General features: G+C 43.1%; 1 protein-coding gene across 3 annotated transcripts in view; it reads right to left on the bottom strand.

Moving 5' to 3' along the window:
* Window positions 1–787: 787 nt before the first annotated feature.
* The window catches only part of LOC111974921 (dual specificity testis-specific protein kinase 2), a 28,641-nt gene continuing 5,502 nt past the window's right edge, over window positions 788–23,926 (bottom strand). For 2 of the 3 annotated variants that reach the window (XM_024002994.2, XM_024002998.2), the window contains 8 exons: window positions 17,400–17,608; window positions 15,823–15,944; window positions 13,233–13,281; window positions 10,659–10,808; window positions 3,759–3,932; window positions 3,518–3,601; window positions 3,212–3,298; window positions 788–2,789 (listed from right to left, as the gene is read on the bottom strand). In XM_024002994.2, coding sequence (XP_023858762.1) covers window positions 2,673–2,789; window positions 3,212–3,298; window positions 3,518–3,601; window positions 3,759–3,932; window positions 10,659–10,808; window positions 13,233–13,281; window positions 15,823–15,944; window positions 17,400–17,608 — 992 coding nt within the window. In that variant the 3' untranslated portion in view covers window positions 788–2,672. The remainder of the gene's footprint in view (window positions 2,790–3,211; window positions 3,299–3,517; window positions 3,602–3,758; window positions 3,933–10,658; window positions 10,809–13,232; window positions 13,282–15,822; window positions 15,945–17,399; window positions 17,609–23,926) is intronic. The other variant, XM_024002995.2, reaches the window with a different exon arrangement.

Raw genomic sequence — 23,926 nt, 5'->3', positions numbered from 1 at the left:
AGAGCCCTTACATTGTGTGGAAGGAACAAAGCTTCATCAGACAAAACCATCAGCAAGAAACAGTCCTTCTGCATAATTCATCAGTATAGATCTATTCATTATTGTAATTTTGAAAGAGACACAAGCTGAAAGAGAGGTGAAGACCAGGACATCCATCTGAATGATGGGCAGCTCTGAGAGCACAGCTGCCTCTTCCCTGGTGTGACACTAATATTACCTCTCCATAACAGCTCACCTGGAGAGAGATTGGGCCTTGTATGACTTCCTGGTGTTCACACATGGCACCCTAGTCCCTTTATAGTGCACTACCTTTGACAACCGCCCATAGGACCACGGCCCATGGGGCTCTGGTCAAAAGTAGTGCACTATAGAGGGATGCAGCTTGTTTGTTCACACAACAGGAAGAGAACAACCAGACCAGGTACTAGGACCATTGTTCAGTAGGCAGGGAGGTACCACCTGAAAATGCTAGCTAATTTCAGTTTCAAAACGTTTCGCAAGACCCAGATGTTTCAGATAAAGATGTTACGTACAGTACATCTTAATCACTTTGTAAATTAACTATGCCAATGACCAAGCCTCAAAGAGCTTAGGGCCAGTCTGAAATCTGATTAGCATGGTCAAGGACACCTGAGGAGATGGGGAGTTGCCAAGGTAACCAAACATGAAAGCAATGCCACTTCTGACCCCCAACAAGGTTGTTATACAGTAGTTACACTTCTGGACCTAGACCGCCATTGACAATGTAAGATCCAATCTATGCCAAACACACCTCAATCTTACCCTGTAYTAGAAAAAACTTTTATTGAAAGAAGCAATTCATTTGTAAAATACACGTACATGTTTCAAATATTACTTTTTTTCTTTAAATGCCTATTTTCCATTTCTTACAAATGTATTTAGCTTTTCAGAGTAATGGTACACAAAGTCCAAATAAAGTAAGAACTTCCTTCATAGAATATYACAAAGACCTGCCAGAGCGGGGGAGGAGGGGAATATTTAATAATATTTTAAAAATCTAAAATTCGAAAAAGTTTTATGACAGGAGGAACGTCTAGATGGTTCAATTTGGACTATTATTGGATATGATTAAAAAAAAATAAAAAAAAAATAGCTCAATAAAAACTATTTTTTTTACAACAACAAAAGCTATCTCTACTCTTCAAGTGATACTTGAAACATCAGATTGAGATGAGCCCMCATTCACTGGTAAATACTGGTCACGTGGCAAGAGCATTGACTTCACTGGAAAGATCTCACAGACAGTTGTTATTGGCTGACTTTCCTACGTGTCAGCACTTTTTACATTTCGCTTAAAAACTACAGGCAACTATGGGCAAGATTTACAGCCACATGCTATTCATTGACAAGAAATATCAGATTGGATATTGGATATCAAAAGTAGTACCTGATACTGTAGATACCTGAATATAAATGTGCATATGTAGATTGCAAAAAAAGTGGACAAATAAATAAATAGGACAGATGATTTAAACATGCTGAGGACAAAAAAAGTATTACATTGTATATAAGAACAAAAAATACTAATCTATTGAAATAAGATCTTCGGCCAGGTAGAGTGAGCTCAGGGACAATGAATTGAGTATTACTGTACTGTAGCTAATGTTAGACCTATCCACTGTATGTAAAGTGCCACTGTGTTTGCTTAACAGTAGGTAGCCAATAGAAAAGGTTCCAATTTGATAGCACGCGTAGGGACATTTCAAGCGGAGGTGTGAGGTTACGAATCAAACTCTGTTACATTGTGTACCCACCCACTGGCATCAGCCTGGCGTCTGCATTGTGCTAGCTAGCTGAACTGATGGCAGCAGGTCAGAATCAGGGCCGTGGGGATGTCTTTGTTGAGCTCCTTGTAGGCTGTGAACAACAACATCTCTATCCACAGCGCAGCTAACTGAACTGAGAGATGCAATTTCATGTCTGAAAAGAAGTGTCGTGGAGTATTGAACATGACGTCTCTCTAGAGTCTGGTCATTTAGGTAGAGTTGAATAAACAATAGAAACTGGAGCTAGATAGACAATAGAAAACAACGGTGGAAGGAAGGACATCAACAGATTAATGTCTGTATCGTCAACACAAAAATACTGTCATAAACAACAACACAAACTGAAACAAAAAGTTGAAATATTAGATGAATTTAAGGAAAGAACGTTGAAATAAGGTGAGACGTGCCGCTAAACAAAATGATGCCCAACTGCTATCCCCCTAGGTAAAATATTCAACTGCACACAAAGTGTGTGAACTGGATAAGTAAAGTCTTCCAGCTTCCAAAGAAACACTCTCTTCAAGAAGACACATATAGTATTTTCCATTCATCAATCCACCAGTCTTGAATTTTAAAGTTGTGGATCCACCCACCGACACATCTGTAGGTGCAGTTTAGGTGCAGTGTAGGTAGGCACAGACATAGAGGTCAGCCCCTATAGAGAGGTCATCCTGGGGAACTCTGTCCCCTGGCCTTGTGCAGCTGTCTATTGTTGTGTTCCAAATGGCACCCTATTCTCTAAAGGGCCCTGGTCAAAAGTAGTACACTATACAAGGAACAGAGTGCCATTTGGGATTCAGGCCATATATAAGTACATAATAACTTCCTCCAGATGGATGGGTGGGCAGGCGGGGACTTCAGCCAGACCAGGCCAGCCCAGGCTGCTCACCCAGTGRTCTGCTCTGAGTTAGGGGGCGGGTTAGGGGGCGGCTCAAGAGTCTCAGCGATCTCCCCCAGTTCATCCAGCAGCTCTATGAACGCCGGTCTCCTGAAGGACTCCATCTGAAAACACAGAGGAAACATAAGGATTGTCTGGGGTTTAAAACAAAATCAGAGCCTGTATACACAAACCGTCTCAGAGTAGGAGTGCTGATCTAGGATCAGTCTTTAAGATACATGAGATATTTTGGACAGGAAAGACCTGATCCTAGATCAGCACTCCTACTGCTTTGTGAATATGGGTCCTGAAATACTATTTCTGACATATGAAGTCTGTCTGGCATCAGACCAGAGACAAAGAGATGTTGGCTTTCCATTTAAGTTTACACATAGCTAGGGCTCTATACTGGTCATCAGACTGTGAGCAGCCATGTAACGTTTACTACAGTAAAGTTATGGTACCTAATTCTGTATCTACTACAGTAAAGTATACTCTATCTGTAAGCAGCCATGAACTGCACTTATACTGCACTGTGTCTACTCACCAGACAGCAGCTGGTTGCCAGCTCCAACACGCGCTGAGGACACCCGCTCGCCAGCTCCCTAAACGCACTCACATCCAGGCCGTAGTCCTGTCAAACACGCACATGCACAGCAGACATTATACATGGTGCATACGGCAGAGCTTCCACACAGGGGACACGGCAGAAAACCTGGATCTATGTCTAGTCGTACGGTATGTCTCCTGCAGCTCTCTATTCAGTATGTGTGTTTGTGTGAGTGTATATCAAAATGAACAAAGCTTTTTCACTGACGGTSGTACATAAGGTGAAAACAGAGTTGAGCTTTACCTGGGTTCTTGGTAGAATCTCTGGGTCTGCAGGGATCCTTGCCAGTATTTCACAGAGTACAATCCCAAAGGAGAATACATCCACCTGATGACAACACAGAACCACATACCAATCATCCAACCAACAATGAGCTGTGTTCAAACAACGAGAAAATGAAGAAAAAAACGAATCCTTCCATTAGCCTCCAAAGAGTGTTCTTAACCACATCTTATCCAATGAAGGGTCTTGGTGGCACGTATACCTTCCGGTCGTAGGGTTCCCCGCGAAGCATCTCCGGGGCCATCCAGAAGGCAGATCCCACCAGGGAGAGCTTCCTCTCTGGGTCTTTAACCGGCAGCTCCACCACCTCTCTGGCCAGGCCAAAGTCTGTGACCAGGGCCTCCCTGCCCCGCGCTGTCACACGGATCAGACAGTTCTGCAGAGACAGACATAAGAAATCATATGTTAGTATACAGTGCCTACGGAAAGTATTCAGACCCCTTTACTTTTTCCACATTCTGTTACGTTACAGTCTTATTCTAATATTGATTAAATAAATAAAGCAATCTACACACAATACCCCATAATGACAAAGCGAAAACAGGTTTAGACATTTTTGCAAATGTATAAACAAAAAAAAATGTTATACCTTATTTACATAAGTATTCAGAACCTTTGCTATGAGACTCGAAATTGAGCTCAGGTACATCCCGTTTCCATTGATCATCCTTGAGATGTTTCTACAACTTGATTGGAGTCCACCTGTTGAAAATTCAATTGATTGGACATGATTTGGAAAGGCACACACCTGTCTATATAAGGTCCCACAGTTGACAGTGCATGTCAGAGCAAAAACCAAGCCATGAGGTTGAAGAAATTGTTCGTAGAGCTCAGAGACAGGATTGTGTCGAGGCACAGATCTGTGGAAGCGTACCAAAAAATGTCTGCAGCATTGAAGGTTCCCAAGAACACAGTTGCCTCCATCATTCTTAAATGGAAGAAGTTTGGAACCACCAAAACTCTTCCTGAGAAATCGGAGGAGAAGGCCCATGGTCAGGGAGGTGACCAAGAACCCAATGGTCACTCTGACAGAGCTCCAGAGTTCTTCTGTGGAGATGGGAGAACCTTCCAGAAGGACAACCATCTCTGCAGCACTCCACCAATCAGGCCTTTATGTTAGAGTGGACAGACGGAAGCCACTCCTCAGTAAAAGGCTCATGACAGCCCGCTTGGAGTTTGCCAAAATACCCTTAAAAACTCTCAGACCATGATAAACAAGATTCTCTGGTCTGATGAAACCAAGATTGAACTCTTTGAGCTGAATGCCAAGCGTTACGTCTGGAGGAAACCTGGCACCAACCCTACGGTGAAGTATGGTGGTGGCAGCATCATGCTGTGGGGATGTTTTTCAGCGGCAGGGACTGGGAGACTAGTTAGAATCAAGGGAAAGATGAACAGAGCAAAGTACAGAGAGATCCTTGATGAAAACCTGCTCCAGTGCGCTCAGGACCTCAGACTGGGGCGAAGGTTCACCTTCCAACAGGACAACGACCCTAAGCACACAGCCAAGCCAATGCAGGAGTGGCTTCGGGACAAGTTTCTAAATGTCCTTGAGTTGCTCAGCCAGAGCCTGGACATGAACCCGACCAAACATCTCTGGAGACCTGAAAATAGCTGTGCAGCAAACTGACAGCTTGAGAGGTTCTGCAGAGAAGAATGTGAAACACTTCCCAAATACAGGTGTGCCAAACTTGTAGCGTCATACCCAAGATGACTCGACGCTGTAATCATTGCTAAAGGTGATTCAACAAAGTACTGAGTAAAGGGTCTGAATACTTATGTAAATGTGATATTTCTGTTTATTTTTCATTTTTATTATGAACTGTTTTTGCAATGTCATTATTGGTTATTGTGTGTAGATTGATGAGGGGAAAAAACTATTTAATACATTTTAGAATAAGGCTGTGGCACTTGGATAAGAACCAGGTGGTATGGTCATAATAGACAAAAATAGAGTTCTTTGTCCACGCACAACAGTGGTGGGTTTGGTGTCAAAAGAAAGATGCATATGCAGAAAGGAACCTCATGCCTGCTGTAAAATATGTTGGTGGATATTTGGTGTAATGAGGCTATTTTGCATCCACTGGTCCTGGGGCTCAAATTAAAGTCAACGGCATCGTGAACTCTACAAAGTACCAGGACATTTTAGCCAAAAAAACTGGTTGCCTCTGCCGGGAGGCTGAAACTTGGCCACAAGTGGATCTTCCAGTAAGACAATGACCCCAAGCACACATCAAAATCCACAAGGAAATCTACATTTTGCTATGTCTATCCCATTGAAAACCTGTGGTTTGAATTGAAGAGGGCAGTCCATAAGTGGCGACCAAGTGATATCAAGAATATGGCATGTGTTCTCCAATCATAAAACATTATAGAAAAGGGATCAGTGCCATTATCCTTACAAGGGGAGAGTGCACAATATATTGAAAACGAGGGTGCCAATAAGTTTGAGCCCTATCTTTCTGAGCGAGAAAGATATGACTTGTTGTCAAACAAAATATCTTTCTCTGAGCAATTGTATTAGTATAAAACAATATMATTTTTAAAATTTTGTTTGAGTGTACAATATAGCTCAGTATTTGTATTATATATTTTATACAGTATATTTTYTGCTCATCTTTATTAAGGGTGCCAATCATTTTGGAGGTTACTTTATGCCATAAAGCAGACACTTTTATCCAAGGTGACTTACAGTAGTGTCAGCATACATTTTCATATGGGTGGGACGGTGGGAATTGAACACCCAACCCTGGCAATGCCACACATCAATATACCAATAGCATGTATCAATATATACTATATAGAAAATTATTTTCCCCAATACACAACAGTACGCCAAGACATTTCAACATGACATGGCTAGATCCAGCCAAATAAACAACATATTTAGGAGATTTCATTCAGTCCCTTTTTCCCACTACAGTAGTCCTGCCACCATTAAGCCTTTCTGTTAGGACATCTGCTTGCCAGCAGAGGGTAGTGTAACACTGTTATAGTACGATCACAGCAATAACCAAATTCTACCATACCGCAACACAACTTATTGAGTAAAGCAAATGTGTCTGAATATACAGACAACTCAACTGAACATTCTCTGCCTTGGAATCTCACACATGATCCTCAACCTGATGCGTTCAACATTACACTTGTCTGTAGGTCTACTTGATGCTTTAGATACCTGAGCAAAACAAATCAGGCGTTTTGAAAGCCGAGAAAACGTGATGACAGACATGGCATGGAACAACTCTTAATTCTCTCCATAGTATAGGCAGATAACTGTATGTGCCCCATAGGGCTCTGGTCTAGGAAATAGGGTGCCGTTTGGGACGAAGCCATTATGAAGGGGATACCCCAGACCAGACAGCCAGACCAGACACTCTTAAATAGCCTGACTCAATGGAATCTGCACTCATCACCTCCCCGCCATGCTAAATGATTCAGTTCTGACCTGGGTTCTGCTGGTGGGCTAATGAGGTGATAATCCACCTGCTTTGGCATCTATGCTTACAGAGAACAAAGCCCAACTGTGTGTTCAGTGGTTGTTACGGATACAGGTATCCTGTGTGTGTATTTCTTTTCTCGCCTTCTCCCCTCACAGGTGGCATTCATCATTCCCCAATCAGTCGCTAATCAGAAGACACCTGCTCCTTTTCTCTTACCCTATCACATTCCCTTTCCCTTGGTTTAAAAACCCTGTCTGTTGTTTCCTCTAGAGCGCAATCTCTCTGTCAATGCCATCTGTCTGTAGATCTCTTATTTGGTTTTTGCAACTACATGTCACTTTGTCCCCACCTGTGAGTATTGTGTTTGGTAATGGTGTTTGACTGTTTGTTTGATGGTGGGAAAAGGGGGCACCAAGACAAGTCGCCCATGGGCATACATTACCCGTAGGAATACTTTGTATAAAAACACTAGTTAGAACTGGGCGGACCACCCACTGTATTTTTGGTTAGTTAGTTAGCTGTTGGTGAAATAGGCTAGTCTAGCTTAGGGGTGTTTTTGGATGCTTATTATTTCTTTCCTTGGGTCCAGCTCAGCCCATTTTCCTGCTCCCCCCATTACCGTGTGTTTTCAAATAAACCATGAGTGTTTGACGGTAATTTAGTTGTCTGTGGTTATTTCGTTCTCACTCTTACTTTTTCACTACTATAATTTGCATGAGTTATGTTACGGGTCTCGTTACCATCCCCCCTAGACTGTCGGGCCAAAGGGATTCGTAACAGTGGTGATTACCATAACAGAACTATTTATTGTAAGTGTGGAGAGAGTGCTTGGGAGATGACTGGGGCCTGGGCTCAGTAACAGTAGGTAAGCTACTATAGAGGACCCAAGATTCAATAGTGGAGTGGTTACATAAGCCGAGCAGGTAAAGAGGCAGACTGACAGACAGACAGACAGGCAGGCAGAGAGACWGTCAGTCAGGCAGGGCAGGCAAGCAGACAGACAGAAATATAGACAGGGAGACAGGCCGAGAGACAGTCAGGCAGGCAGAGCGGTTAGGGTGTAGAAAGGCAGACAGACAGGCAGGCGGAGAGAGAGTCAAGTCAGGTAGAGAAGGCAGGTAGACAGGCAAGCAGACATACAGGCAGACGGTGGTATGGAGCAGAGATAGACAAGCAGAAAGGCAGGCAGGCAGACAGGGGTGTGGAGCAGAGCAGGAACTGCTGATGAGGGAAAGCAGGCGGAGGGAGGGAGTGAGGGGAGGGCCCTGTTGGCTGACGTCTCCTAAGCATCTGGATCCCATTATAGAGGGAGCCACAGGCCCTCTCTCCCGCTCCAGCGTTTCCATTCAGTAGCCTGTTATTATCTGGAGATCGCTCCAAGCACCAGACCTGACCGCTAAATTTAGCATGGGCCCTCACCCCCGAGCCAGAGAAAGGAACAGATCTAGAATGGAGAGTTTGAGGGAAAATAATAAAAGTCTGTGCCACTGGAACTCTGAGGAATTGGCATGAACTGCAACCAAGGCTGTGTTCCAAATGGTGCCCCTATTCCATATACAGTGCATTCCTTTTGACCAGAGCCCTATGATCCCAGTAGTGCACTATAGTGGATMGGGTGCCATTTGACCTTCAGAGCTAACTCTGGATTCCAGTTACTGATGTAAAGCTCACTTGTAACGCTCACTAAAATGATCTATGTTTGCAATTCCATCCACCATGCCTTTCCTTACCCTGGTCATTTTACACTGTAATGACTGCTTCTACAGGAGAGATGTCAGAAGCCCTGTGCTGTGCAGCCAAACCTCATGTCTCTAACTGAAGCAGTGATTGGTTTAACCTAACATTACCTCTTCAGAAAATCCCCTGCACATGTCTTATTGGACATAGTGAATGACCTTGCATGTCTGGCTTGGATCCTTTGTTATTTATAGGCAGGGAAGTGTCTTCTTTCACGATTTGAAAGAGATTGCACATGAGAAGATGCCTCGTCTTGTCTATAGGCTTCTGTCATACATCCTTACAGTGCTCTTTCGAAAGACTCTGTAATTGTGAAGAAAGCAATTGTTTGTTGGTCATAAGATAGATGTTTGCATCCTAGTGCCAGCTCTAACGATACCGGTGGGGGGTGTCTAGGGGGTAAAAAACAACAGTATTATGTTGCAGAAACACCAATTTGTTTCCGGTAAAATGCCACCATTGAGACCAGAGCCAAATGGATTGTCTTTCTGGGTGACGTGCTAAACGTCAATATGGAACACGCCAGTGTCACCATCAGTGTTCCCAGTGTTAGAGCAGCGAGGGAGAAAGAGAGGGTTCGCTGTGAAGACTTGTACAGGGGGAGAGAGAGAGAGGATGGGTGATGGGCCTCTACTATTGATTCACTGCTCACTGATCCTACTTTCCCAGATTAAGCGAGACTGGCTGGCTGGATGTGTGTGTGTGTGTGTGTGTGCAGAGTTGGTTAGGTTACTTTCTAAATGTAATCTGTTATGGTTACTAATTACCTGTTGAGAAAACAGAAAGGTGTCATAATATATTTGTTTCTCTCGCAAACATCCTTTCTGAWTTTAAAAGTAATCCATTAAGTAATCATTTAGTTTTTCAAAAGTATCTGTAATTGGCTATTTTTGTGTGTGCTGGTAACGTAACTGATTACAGTTACAGGTTTTTAGTAATCAAATTACATGTAACCGATTACATGTAATCAATTACTCCCCAACCCTGTGTGTGTGTGTGTGTGTACAATAACACTGCTCAGAGTGGGAGGACATTAGCATGACAATGGACTGTGCTTGTTGCTCGGCTCCTCTGCATAACATAACTGACCTGCACTTCTGTGGAACCTGGCAACCGGGAGAGAGAGTCAAAAGATTTTTCTACGCTGCTGTCTTTTCCACATGGGACAGAGTTATCCTCAGCTTCAGTCTGACTACTGAATGAGCCTCAATTCAACCTTATCCTGSATTGTCCACAACAGCAAAAAAAACTATTTATTTAACCTTTATTTATTCAGGAGATCAGGAGACCTCTTTTACAATGGAGACCAGCCAGTGGGATCACTACATATTGCCACAGCACTGATGTTGCAAACGTTTGACGTAAGACTAGGGGTTTTCCTGATGTCAAAGAGTGCACTATATAGGGAATAGGATGCCAATTCAGTGACAGCCAGTGTGTGAGATGTCACCTCCTACTGTTTTTCCTGAGTGTGGACCTTCCTACTGTTCCTGTTCATAAATGGTTACCTTTTGGTCTATTCACCACAAATACGACAATAATCTACAATTAGATGTGCGTGCAGTTTTCCTTTTTTCAGTGACGTCCCTGGTCTACTGTACCTTGGAGTTGGGGACCCCGGTCTACTGTACCTTGGAGTTGAGGTCCCTGGTCTACTGTACCCTGTAGTTGAGTCCCGGTCTACTGTACTTGAGATGAAGATCCCGCGTCTACTGTACCTGGAGGTGAGGTCCCTAGTCTACTGTACCTTGGAGTTGAGGTCCTGTCTACTGTACCTTGGAGTTGAGGTCCCTGGCCTACTGTACTGGAGTTGAGGTCCCTGGTCTACTGTACTTGGAGATTGAGTCCCTGGTCTACTGTACCTTGGAGTTGAGGTCCCTGGTCTACTGTACCTTGGAGTTGAGGTCCCTGGTCTACTGTACCTTGGAGTTGAGGTCCCTGTGATAGATGTTCTTGTAGTGCAGGTAGATCATTCCCCTGGTGATGTCACAGGCCAGGTCCACCTTCTCCCTCCAGCACAGAGACACATCCTTCCTGGCTAACAGCTCTTCCAGACAGCCCCCACTCACATACTGCAACAGATAAACAACCCATCAGCCCCCATTAACAAACTGAGAACAGACCAAGAGACCAATCATCCTCACTTACTGAAACAGACCTGGAAATTAGGTTTAAGTTCAAAGGAAACGGAACACTGCCACTACCTTACTCTCCAACCAACGTGCATGAATTGAGTAGCAAACTGAAGTGAAAAACCAACATGTTTTGGCTGCTGCAGGCCATATTTTCCCAGATGAAGGGGCTCACTCACACAGACACACAACCCAACCTTATATACACAACATGACCAAAAGTATGTGGACACCTGCGCGTCGAACATCTCATTCCAAAATCATGGGCATTAGTATGGAGTTGGTCCTCCATTTGCTGCTACAACAGCCTCCACTCTTCTGGGAAGGCTTTCCACTAGATGTTGGAACATTGGTGCGGGGACTTGTTTCCATTCAGCCACAAGAGCATTAGTGAGGTCATGCACTGATGTTTGGCGATTAGGCCTGGCTTGCAGTTGGCGTTCCAATTCATCCCAAAGGTTTTGATGGGGTTAAGGTCAGGGCTCTGTGTAGGCCAGTCAAGGTCTTCCACAACGATCTCGACAAACCATTTCTGTATGGACCTTGCCTTGTGCACAGGCATTGTCATGCTGAAACAAGAATGGGCCTTCCCTAAACTGTTGCCACAAAGATGGAAGCACAGAATCATCTAGAATGTCATAGTATGCTAGCCCGAACCATGAAAAACAGCCCCAGACCATTATTCCTCCTCCACCAAACTTTACAGTTGGCACTATGTATTCGGGCAGGTAGTGTTCTCCTGGCATCCGCCAAACCCAAATTCGTCTGTCAGACTGCCAGATGGTGAAGAGTGCTTATTCACTCCAGAGAACACGTTTCCACTGCTCCAGAGTCCAATGGTGGTGAGCTTTACGCCACTCCAGCCGACGCTTGGCATTGCACATGGTGATCTTCGGCTTGTGTGCGGCTGGTCGGCCATGGAAACCCATTTCATGAAGCTCCCGACTAACAGTTCTTGTGCTGATGTTGCTTCCAGAGGCAGTTTGGAACTCGGTATTCAGTGTTGCATCCGCCGAGGACARACGATTTTAACGCGCTACGTGCTTCAGCACTCGGCGGTCCCGTTCTGTGAGCTTGTGTGGCCTACCACTTCGAGGCTGAACCGTTGTTGCTCCTATATGTTTCCACTTCACAATAACAGCACTTATAGTTGACCAGGGCAGCTCTAGCAGGGCAGAGATTTGACAAACTAACTTTTTGGAAAGGTGTCATCCTATGACAGTGCCACATTGAAAGTCACTGAGCTCTTMAGTAAGTCCATTCTACTGCCAATGTTTGTCTATGGAGATTGCATGGCCGTGTGCCCATTTCAAGGGGTGTCCATATACTTTTGCATATCAAATCAAATTTTATTTGTCACATACACATGGTTAGCAGATGTTAATGCGAGTGTAGCGAAATGCTTGTGCTTCTAGTTCCGACGGTGCAGTAATATCTAAGTAATCTAACAATTCCCCAACAACTACCTAATACACACAAATCTAAAGGGGTGAATGAGAATATGTATATGGATGAGCGATGGCTGAGCGGTATAGGCAAGGTGCAATAGATGGTATAAAATACAGTATATACATGTGATATGAGTAATGTAAGATATGTAAACATTATTAAAGTGGCATTATTTAGAGTGCATTGTATAAAGTGACTAGTGATCAATTTATTAAAGTGGCCAGTGATTGGGTCTCAATGTAAGGAGCAGCCTCTCTGAATTAGTGATTGCTGTTTAGCAGTCTGATGGCCTTGAGATAGAAGCTGTTTTTCATTCTCTCGGTCCCAGCTTTGATGCACCTGTACTGACCTCGCCTTCTGGATGATAGCAGGGTGAACAGGCAGTGGCTCGGGAGGTTGTTGTCCTTGATTATCTTTTTGGCCTTCCTGTGACTTCGGGTGCTGTAGGTGTCATGGAGKGCAGGCAGTTTGCCCYCGGAGAAGCGTTGTGCAGACCGCACCACCCTCTGGAGAGCCTTGCGGTCGAGGGCAGTGTAGTTGTGATACCAGGCTGTGATACAGCCCGACAGGATGCTCTCGATTGTGCATCTGTAAAAGTTTGTCAGGGTTTTGGCTGACAAGACAAACTTCTGTTGCGCCTTCTTCACCACACTGTCTGTGTGAGTGGACCATTTCAGTTTGTTTGTGATGTGTACGCCGAGGAACTTAAAACTTTCCACCTTCTCCACGGCTGTCCCTTCGATGTGGATGTCCACGATCATCTCCTTTGTTTTGTTGACATTGAATAAGAGGTTGTTTTCCTAATTGTGTGCATATGTACAGTACATGACTCAGAAATAGACATTAGTGTGTCTCCTCACTTATCTCACTAGAGTGAACATGTCATGAATCCAAGGTGGAGAAAGTAACAATCACCTCTAAAATAGGGTAGAGTTTATCTTCTTTCACACAGATCCCCAGGTACCTAGAACGAATGACGACAACAGAGTTATGATGGGGAAACATAATGAAATTCAGAATATACACTAACGTTCAAAAGTTTAGGGTCACTTACAAATGTCCTTGTTTTTGAAAGAAAAGCTAAAAAAATTGTCCATTGAAATAACATCAAATTGATCAGACATACAGTGTAGCCATTGTTAATKTTGTAAATGACTATTGTAGCTGGAAATGGCAGATTTTTTATGGAATATCTAAATAGGCATACAGAGGCCCATTATCAGCAACCATCACTCCTGTGTTCCAATGGCATGGTGTATTAGCTAATCCTAGTTTATCATTTTAAAAGGCTGATTGATCATTAGAAAACCCTTTTGCAATTATGTTAGCACAGCTGAAAACTGTTGTCCTGATTAAAGAAGCAATAAAACTGGCATTCTTTAGACTAGTTGAGTATATGGAGCATCAGCATTTGTGGGTTCGATTACAGGCTCAAAATGGCCAGAAACAAATAACTTTCTTCTGAAACTTGTCAGTCTATTCTAGTTCTGAGAAGTGAAGGCTATTTCATGCGAGAAATTGCCAAGAAACTGAAGATCTCGTACAACGCTGTGTACTACCCCCTTCACAGAACAGTGCAAACTGGCTCTAACCAAAATAGAAAGATGAGTGGGAGGGGCCTCCCACACACCGGGGCGGTGCACAACTGAGCAAGAAGACAAGTACATTAGAGTGTCTAGTTTGAGAAACAGACRCCTCACAAGTCCTCAACTGACAGCTTCATTAAATAGTACCAGCAAAACACCAGTCTCAACGTCAACAGTGAAGAGGCGACTCCGGGATGCTGACCTTCAAGGCAGCATCTCTTGTGGACAGACAAAATGTCGAGAAACTTGCCTGGGCTGCCGAGATTAACAACCTAAAAACACCATCCTTCACTGAAAGGTTATTACTAATTACATGAACAAGTCAGTCTCCATTTTATTATATTGCTCTGACGTCGGAGCCTGAGAACATTGCCTTCCTCAAACACAGTGAATTTGTCCCAAATGGCACCATATGGGCCCTGGTAAAAAAAAAAGTGCACTTTGTGGGTAATAGGGTCCATTTGGGATTCAACCACCGTGTCTGAGGAAGACAATGCTTTCACATCCTTGTTTGAGTAGTGCCCACTCACAGAGGGATGGATGGCCTGTCTGTGCCAGGTACATATTGTACTGGACTCAGATACGCTTTTATCACGGCTCTCTATGCTCTGACATCAGCAGATAAACTGTGCTGTTTGATACCTGCTGATACTGTGACCTTGCAAAAAGGCTAATAAGAYTGCTTGGACAAACACTATGCCTTCACACCTTATGTAACCACTTCATAGGGGTAGAATGGGCCTACGTGACTATCAAAAACCATGCCAATCATTATCATATTTCCCAGCATGCTCTATTGTAGGTTGATTTTTAGAATTGTTTGTTTCAATATGTGTGTTTTTGCATGCACATTGATTGATTGATTGATTTATTGATATTACGCTACACAAAGATAAATAACATTTATTTTTTCTAATCCAATCTGTTGGTAGTTGGGCCTGTTACAGAGATGGTTGTTCCCTTTTTAGATGGTTTTAGGTAGTCTCATTTATCAATTTTTCCTACCTTGGCAGTCATTCTAAATACATGTTGTTGGTGATTAAAACTTTACATTTTGGGATATCCTAACTCTGCCTGTATTCCAATAGGAATAACATATCACTTTACAAGACAACATAATGTGACTTGCCCGATGTGTCCGGCAAACCAAAAGTTTCAGACCACTGTTAGGGTAAACAAAAAAATTTACTTGAAAGGCACACTGGGAAAAAGCCTTCACACCCTACAGTGTTAAAACAATACCCTCAAAAACTTTTTAGAGGTAAATACACCCTACAGTGTTAAAACAACACCCAAKTTTTGCCATTTAAAAGGAACAAATGGCTTTGTCACTGTGGTGGTACCCTAAACAAGCAGATTTGTACTTTTTCCAAAGGTACGCTTTTGTGCCTGTACTACCTTGCCTGTACTACCTAAGGTACACTATTGGCACTTAAGGTACAAACTGCAAAGGTACAATTACGTACCTATAACTTAAGGTACTACAGTGACAAGCATTTGTGCCCCTTTAAGAACACATTTCTGAGAGTGTACAGCATAATATAAATCAAATCAAATGTCATTTAATTTGTCACATACACATGTTTAGCAGATGTTATTGCGGGTGTAGCGAAATGCTTGTGTATATAAATATGTAAATACAGTATAAAGATAATACAGTATAATACCCTATATTTTGGACTCGAATGCAGGAACAGTACGCCATGATTCTATGGTGCACTTAATAATATCCACCTGATACTATGCCTTCACAGCTTATCTAACCACTTCAGTGGGGTAACTGAACTAATTGAACTATTATATTCCTGTGCCATTGACTGCACCACATAGTAGACAAAGCATACCCTGCATTCCAATTGTTATCAATAAGGACATGTACCAAAATGTATAAGTGATCATCGTGAGTAACTGACTAATACCTGACTATGTTGGGATGGGAGAGTTTCTGCAGTAGGCTGATCTCACGCACAATGCTATCCTGGTCCACGTCGTTCTTATATATCTTCACCACCATCACCTTACGGGTCGTACTGTGAATCACCTTAGAGAAACAGACAAGGGTTTACAGTTTAAAGGTCCAATGCAGACGTTTCTATCTCAATATCAAATCATTCTGGGCAACAATTAAGGACCTTACTCTGATTGTTATCAATTAAAATAAACAAAAAAGGCTAATAAGATTGCTTGGACAAACACTATGCCTTCACACCTTATGTAACCACTTCATAGGGGTAGAATGGGCCTACGTGACTATCAAAAACCATGCCAATCATTATCATATTTCCCAGCATGCTCTATTGTAGGTTGATTTTTAGAATTGTTTGTTTCAATATGTGTGTTTTTGCATGCACATTGATTGATTGATTGATCTTACGCTACACAAAGATAAATAACATATATTTTTCAATTAAGGACCTTACTGTGATTGTTATCAATTAAAATAAACAAAAATAGYATCTCAGCCAAGAGCAATTTCACAAGCAATGATTTTGGCAGAACTGTCAGGGAGTGGTCTGAGTGGGGAAGGAAAAACAGAACATTTGCTGTTATTGGCAGAGAGGTTTGGAACTCTTTTTCTTATTGGTCTATTATTAACTAATTTACCGCATGGTGATGTCATCATGGAAGGCCAGAACTCCAACCCACCAAAGCAGGCTGAAATTTCAGGCGATCTTTTCAAATAGCTCTTATACTGAAAGAGCATTATCATAATTTCCACAATCTCACAGTACTATTCCAACCTTACAGTGTGGAAATATGTATAAAACACAGGAAATCCATTTTTTTGACTGCCCTTGGCCTTTAACCACTAAAAGACCTGCTCAAGACCTAGTCATGTAACAGTGTACAAAAAAACCCAGTTTGGTGTCTGAAAGGAGCTGTTTTTGCAGGTAAATTCATTAAGACCTCCATTAATTGACACGGCCYTCATTTTAATTCTGAACAGCCCACATGGTTTTACAGTGACCTCTGATGTATTACCTCACCATCTCACTGGCACTGCTCAATTCTATTCATATTTTAATGTGATTAAATCATCACATAACATAAAACAGATTAATGGCCAGTATTATCTCCAGCAGTGTTCTCTCTACTCAGAACATCCAGTGTTCAACTCTAGTAGACTAATAGATGAATTCTGTAATCATCCCATCTGTCTTTCTCCCCAGGCCCATTCCACTTCAAAATCTAAATGCATGCCATGTTACTCCTCCATTGGCTCTGCTTCTGTACAGAGTACAGATTGGGGAAGTTATGTTAGCTGAAACACAGTGGGGTACCATTGCTCAGGCATCCATGATGGAGTGTAAGCTAATCGTGGAATGGCAACTACTGTATGTCCCAATTAGATCCAACCCATAGGATGCTTTGTCCTAATGCATCGCAAATGACACCCATAGGGCTCTGTTCTAAAGTAGTGCACTATATAGGTAATAGCGTGCTATTTGGGATGCATACTACGTTCAGTACAGATGGCTAGGGAGGGACCAGGTACCTTGTAGACTTTGGAAAAGAAGCCGCTCCCGATGAGCTCGGCTGTGAAGTTCTCCCAGAACTCCAGCTTGCGGACGGCRGTGCGGAGCTTCTGCCAGCGGTCCACATGGTAGTATTTGTCAGAGGACTCGCCGTAGAGCGTGGGGCTGGTGGGCTCCGAGGACACGTCCACGTCACAGTCACACATCCTGGAGTGGGGAGTGATGTCTGCTATGGTACACAAACACACACGAATATGAAGATGCAAGCATGCATACACACACACACACACACACACACGCATGCACACACAAACACATACACACACACACACGCATGCACACACAAACACATACACGCACACACACACACACACACAAATGTTAGCCACACCCCTCACCTCTGTGACAGATTACATTGAAAAAAGGGCTGTCCTTCAACAAAGAGTCTGCAAAACCCCTAATAACCCCATGAAGAAATAAAGTACAGTGGATGAAAGACAGAGCAGATTAGAACACAATTCAATCACACACTCGTTAACTAGATGGGAGGGAAAGTGCCTACCCTTCATGCCTCCCCTTCATGCCTCCCCTTTATGGAGTGAAACAAAGAGACAATAATGGTTCCTTAAAATAGAGAGTAGCAGGCCTGGTCAGTGCAGGTGAGAGACTATCCAGTGTAGCCTACTCTAGTCAAGTGACTTGTTTTCCATCTTGGCTTATCATAACAAGAAAGATGGAGAGGGGTTCTATTTATTTTAATGAGATGATATGAGTGGGACATGTAGCCCACACACAGGATGAGAGGGAGACATTTGGAAAATAAAATGTGTTCTTTTGATTTATCTGTATCTTTTATTCATTTGTAACCAGTTTTTTACTCATAAGATTATGTTCCTCGATTGCATTATTGATAAATGTCAGTGTGTGATTCGATCTTGAAGGTTTTGAGGCAGTCTTTCACCAAGCCCTTATCAGACAAACACAAATTATTGGAATCGCCTGTCACAGGAAACTGTCACTGAGAAGAGAACCTCTAACAGGAAGCTTGTGCAGCAAACCAAACCACACCGTCATTGTTTTTATAGCAGTAGGATAGGCACCTATGCTGTGTGGCACAGACATGTGGTTTACAACATACATAACTGTCCACCCCTTACAACTGTAATGAATACGATGGAGAGACAGAGTGCTGGTTTCAAGCGCAGGGCACAGCAGGTGTTTATTAGCAAAGGACCACAGGAAGAGGCAGGTAGCTGGTCCAGGGACAGGCAGAAGGTCATACACAGGGATGCCAAAAAGGGAACAGTACAGGCAGGGAAAAAGGCTAATAACGTAGCCCGGGAGATCAGGCAAGGTGTTGACGACAGGAAATCTGATAGGCAAAAGTACAGGCAGGGAATAGGCAAGGTGTCGTTAGTGAGGATGGCCAAAAACTACGATACACGGGAGGACTAATGCGGAAATAAAAACAGAGCTCCGAATAGAACGTGTAACAAAACATCACAACGATGGGTTGCWAAGAACTGAACTAAATAGTGTGTGTAAATGACATACAGGTGTGTGAACAGGTGATTGGGATCTGGAGAGTGAGCTGCATTCAGGGGACCGATGCGTTTGAGASTGKGAGTTGGAAGCAGACAGTATTTTCTCTATTGAATCAAACAGAGTTTATTTTACAAGTACAATGTTCACCCACTGGACAATCACAAGCCTCTAAGCACGTCACTACATCTTACAAGGTTCTTAACTTTCGGTATTGGGGGGAACATAGTGAAGGGCAGTGGGAGTTTGTTTTCCAGAAAAACAAACCCGGTCCTGACAATGACACCAGTGAACAGCACAGACTGACATGCTGACACAAGTGGGAATCAAAGCTAGCCCACACACACTTTTCAGCTCAACTGCACCACCCTAACCCAACTGGCTGCCAGAGAAAACGCTCACAGTGCAGCCTTATGTCTCTCACTGACAACCCATGGTAAATCATAAAGACACCCTCAATCACAGTTACTTTCACAGACACAGATGGATGCATCCAGACTCTCATCCACATCCCGTACGGCACCCTAGTCCCTATATCGTGCATTACTTTTGACCGGAGCCCTAATGTAGTGCACTATGTAAGGGGATAGGATGCCATTTAGAACACTGTTTTGCATGAATACATGTTGGTAGATTAACCAGGTCATTGTGACAGGCCTCCTTAGTGTCACGTCGGTCTAAAAGGGTCGGGAGACAGGCGCGGGAATAGGGTTTTTTATTGACCCAAATTACAGCGTGCCGTGTAAAGGCACAGGGACGAAGACCAAACAAACACGTATACAAAACACAGGGTTGAAACCCAAACCAAAAAAAGCGAGGAGTACCTCGAAGAAATACACAAGTGCACAATGATACCACACGGGACGAGACCCGTAATCATCTGCACAATACAAGCGGCACGAAAGCCAAAACAACAGAGCACAGGTACTCACACGACCAACAGACATTAGAACAAAAATCGACAGCCTAATTTATACAATTACAATCAGTGGGAATGGGGACCAGGTGTGCGTAATGACACAATTCCAGAGGGATCCGTGACACTTAGCATCAGTTTGCTTGCACTTCACGTTAATTGAGAGTGAATCTYGGTGTGCAAACAACAAATCTCTGTCTCTAAATTAAATTTCATAATGTTTGGATTCAATTTGTGTTTACAAATGTGTTTTTGTTGGTTGGTCTATTTTAGCTTTATCTTACAAAGTGCTTTGTTACTGAGCCAAGAGTTGCAAAAAAGGAAGACACTTGTTAGTGGGTGCCCTAAATAGCTCCCTATTCGCTATATACTTCTTTAGATCAGGGCCTTCGTAAAGTGATCTCCTGTGGAAAGGCCTGTTATCACACGAAACGAGTTTGACCTTTGACTAAGTGCCCGACCACAGCGACCTTYATGAGAAACACCACCAGTGGGACCGCCCTACTGACGTCCCACCTACAGATAAGGAATGTGAGTTATGAGACTTTAACAGTGAGATCAGTCCACACCAGGGCGAGGCTGTTCCTCAAGGGGAACGACTCTCTTTCTGAGGAAGTTCCACAGATCTGACTGCTTTCTCAGTTCAGGGCAGAGAGACCGGGACAGTGTTTCTAGTGAATACGCTGTGTGATACATGTGGCCATAGAAAGAGAAATATAGTCAGAGGCATCTGAACGAAATACTTCAGCAAAGCCATTTCCGGACTGAGATTAAATCACGTCAACAGGTGATGTCTGAAGGGATTACACAGCCTTCACACAGACATAAGATTCACTACAGAGTTTCTGATACGATCCCTGACACATTCGAGCTGCAACCTTTCACACACAAAGAAAGTGACTCTGCCACAGGAGCCCTGATGCTTCCTGTATACGTCTGCAGTTCTGTGATCAACACAGGAACAGCATGGAAGGATCATGTTGTGTGGCTCTACAGCTGATCAATAGGTCTGAAACATACAGCCCCCAGCCAGWGCACACATATCTGTGGTGCTGACTGTGCTCAGTATCAACTATAAGTCACCCCACATAGGTGGAATATGCCAAAGCCACTGTCATTTTACGTTTAAAATGTATGTAGGTGCCATATACAGTATGGCGGTCTGTCTGAGACTGTCTATACGTTTGGGTTCCTGTTGAGCCTGTAGCTAATGGCTTGAGAGTCCAACTCAAGGCATAGCTCAACATGAATGAACATCTGAAATGCTTTCTAGAGAAAAACAGAGCGAGAGAGAAAAAAAGAAAGAAAGAAAAAAAAAAAAAAAAAGAAAGAAGAGAACTGAGAAATGTATACTTTCATTGAGATTTTTTTCCCAGGAATAAGGTAGGTAATTACATCAGTGTTGCAGCTCCTCTGCATCTTACACAATGTATTTCCTCAGAAAAATCCCATCATATTTTCTTGTTATATCACTGTGTGGTCATGTGGGTGGGACCTCTAGTATCTCACATTAACCCGCTATTGGACTAGATCTCAGTACCAGCAGCCTAAAGCAAAGACCAGARATTTGCCTGGAAATCTGAACTACCAGTCAATCACATTTATTTTAGATAGCCCCTTTTAACATCATCAGTTTTCACAAACTGACGTAGGCCTATTGACCATCCATTGACATCCACTTCCTCTGTAAACAAAAAAATACAATTTTAATTGGGTGTGGAACAATGTATGTACACTGTACACGGTGCTTACTTAGCTATAATCCCCTGAAACTCAAACTAATTCCCAGTGCCTAATCAAATGTACTAGGATTATGAAAAGAAATAATCAAATAAAAAGTTGTGATGCAGAACCGGGTTCCGTCTCAAAGGGTTCCGTCTCAAATGGCATCCTATTCACTATGTAGTGYACTACTTTTTGACTAGRGTCCATAGGGGTCTGGTCAAAAGTAGTGCACGTTATAGGGAAAAGGGTGTMATTTGGGACGCAAACAAGGAGTAAGTGGCTGCCTGAATCAGATAGGCTGCCCTATAGTGCACCCAAGTCATCAAATGAGTCCATAAGTATTCAATAATGTACTGGGATGAGGTGTTTCATTTAACCAATCAAACCACATCCTGACAGGTCAAAAAGATGGAGGCGTTACTTTCTTGAATCAAAGCAWGGACCAATACTTTCTGGATCGATTGCTTACTGTACGTGTTTTGCTCACGAATTGGGAGCTCCTAATCAATAAACGCAGAGTTTCATAACACTAAGACAAAGAGAGTCTGTCTTCTACCATCATTCCATGAGGCAAGACCTTGTTAAATTCAACAAATGATGGTGAATTTAGCACAGAATCTGTTGCAAGAATAGAGCATATCAGTCATGTCAGACAGTGTCCATAAATATGTGAAGATACAGTACCCCTGGAAGATACAGTAAAACAGGGTTCTATATGAAGAAGTATCTAGACCGTAATGCCGTGCAGTACAAGCATTTGCCATTAATGACCATGTAGCGAGAGCATCAGAAAAGGGCCATGCTTCCKTTTGAATCCATTGAATTATTTGGAGGGCATTCTTAGCTCTGCCTCAAGCGTCTCTTCACCTCCATTGTTAGTCTGTAACTCTATCCATTTAGGCCTTTCTCAGGCTGTCACAGACTCTGCACTGGTTCACCGCCTCAATGGGAGGCATGGTAGCAGGTACCCAGAGTTTAATTATTAAGAAGCTGCAGTAGAATATCTACCTGGCACAAACAGCCTAACTCCAACCTATATATTCCATGTATTAGGCTACTCCCAATGAACTATCCAGTCCAGTCAAAACTATATAAGCGCATGTACAAAACATTAAGAACACCTTCCTAATATTGCGTTGCATCCGCCCTTTTTTCCTCAGAACAGCTTAAATTTTTCGGGCATGGACTCTACAAGGTGTCGAAAGTGTTCCACGTGGATACTGGCCCATGTTGACTCCAATGCTTCCCACAGTTGTCAAGTTGGCTGGATGTCCTTTGGGTGGTGGAACATTCTTGATATACATGGGAAACTGTTGAGCGTGAAAAACCCAGCAGCATTGCAGTTCTTGACACAAACCGGTGCGCCTGGCACCTACTACCATACCCCGTTCAGAGGCACTTACATCTTTTGTCTTGCATATTCACCCTCTGAATGGCACACATACACAATCCATGTCTCAAGTGTCCCAAGGCTTAAAAATCCTTCTTTAACCTGTCTCCCMCCTTCATCTACACTGATTGAAGTGGATTTAACAAGTGACATCAATAAGGGACCATAGCTTTCACCTGGATTCTCCCGGTCAKTCTATGTCATGGAAAGAGCAGGTGTTCTTAATGTTTTGTACTCTCAGTGCAACTTTGCTTAGATGCTATAGGATAAAAATACATATTACAATTGAATTAAATATACAGTATAGGCAGAGAAGAAACCGTATAAAAGGCACCCTTACTTTGATAATGAAGCCTTGTTTACAAAGGATACTGATGCAGACTGTGCAGGCCCACAACACACTGTAGTTGTTGACAGTTGTGGAAACGCTGGCTTTGCTCATCATGGATCAATTGTGCACTAAATACTTTCCGGTAGCATAATGACTTTTGAGAACAACACAGCATTGTGGGACGGGAGGGAGTAGGATGATGTACAGTATGGGAGGTCACACAAAATGTCAGCAGGACACAATGTAGCTCTGTCCCTCTCCAACTTGGGTGTGTCCTAAACGGCACTCTATTCCCTATATAGTGCACTACTTTTGACCAGGTCATTCATAGGGCTCTGGTCAAAAGTAGTGCACTATATTGGGAATAGAGTGCCATTTCAGACGCAGATTTGTCCTGTCTCCTACCGTGCAGTGGTCAAACAACCATCTGGATCTAGGGTTTGTTTAGGAATTGACATTTAGTGAGGTAGGAAGTATTAGGAACGTTTGGGAGGGTAAAGAACAGCCTGTTTCTTGGACAGTCTTGGACAGGAGAYGCTTATAGGAAGGGACAGCATTTGCAAGTCATCTCTCAGGTGAGGGAAGAGTGGCGTGTCAGTGGGAATAAATTAAAAAACATCATAGAAATTGTTTTGGGTGTTTA

Source organism: Salvelinus sp. IW2-2015, linkage group LG15 (assembly GCF_002910315.2).
Source record: "Salvelinus sp. IW2-2015 linkage group LG15, ASM291031v2, whole genome shotgun sequence".
Taxonomy (NCBI): Eukaryota; Metazoa; Chordata; class Actinopteri; order Salmoniformes; family Salmonidae; genus Salvelinus; species Salvelinus sp. IW2-2015.
This window is presented reverse-complemented; position numbering and strand designations above follow the sequence as displayed.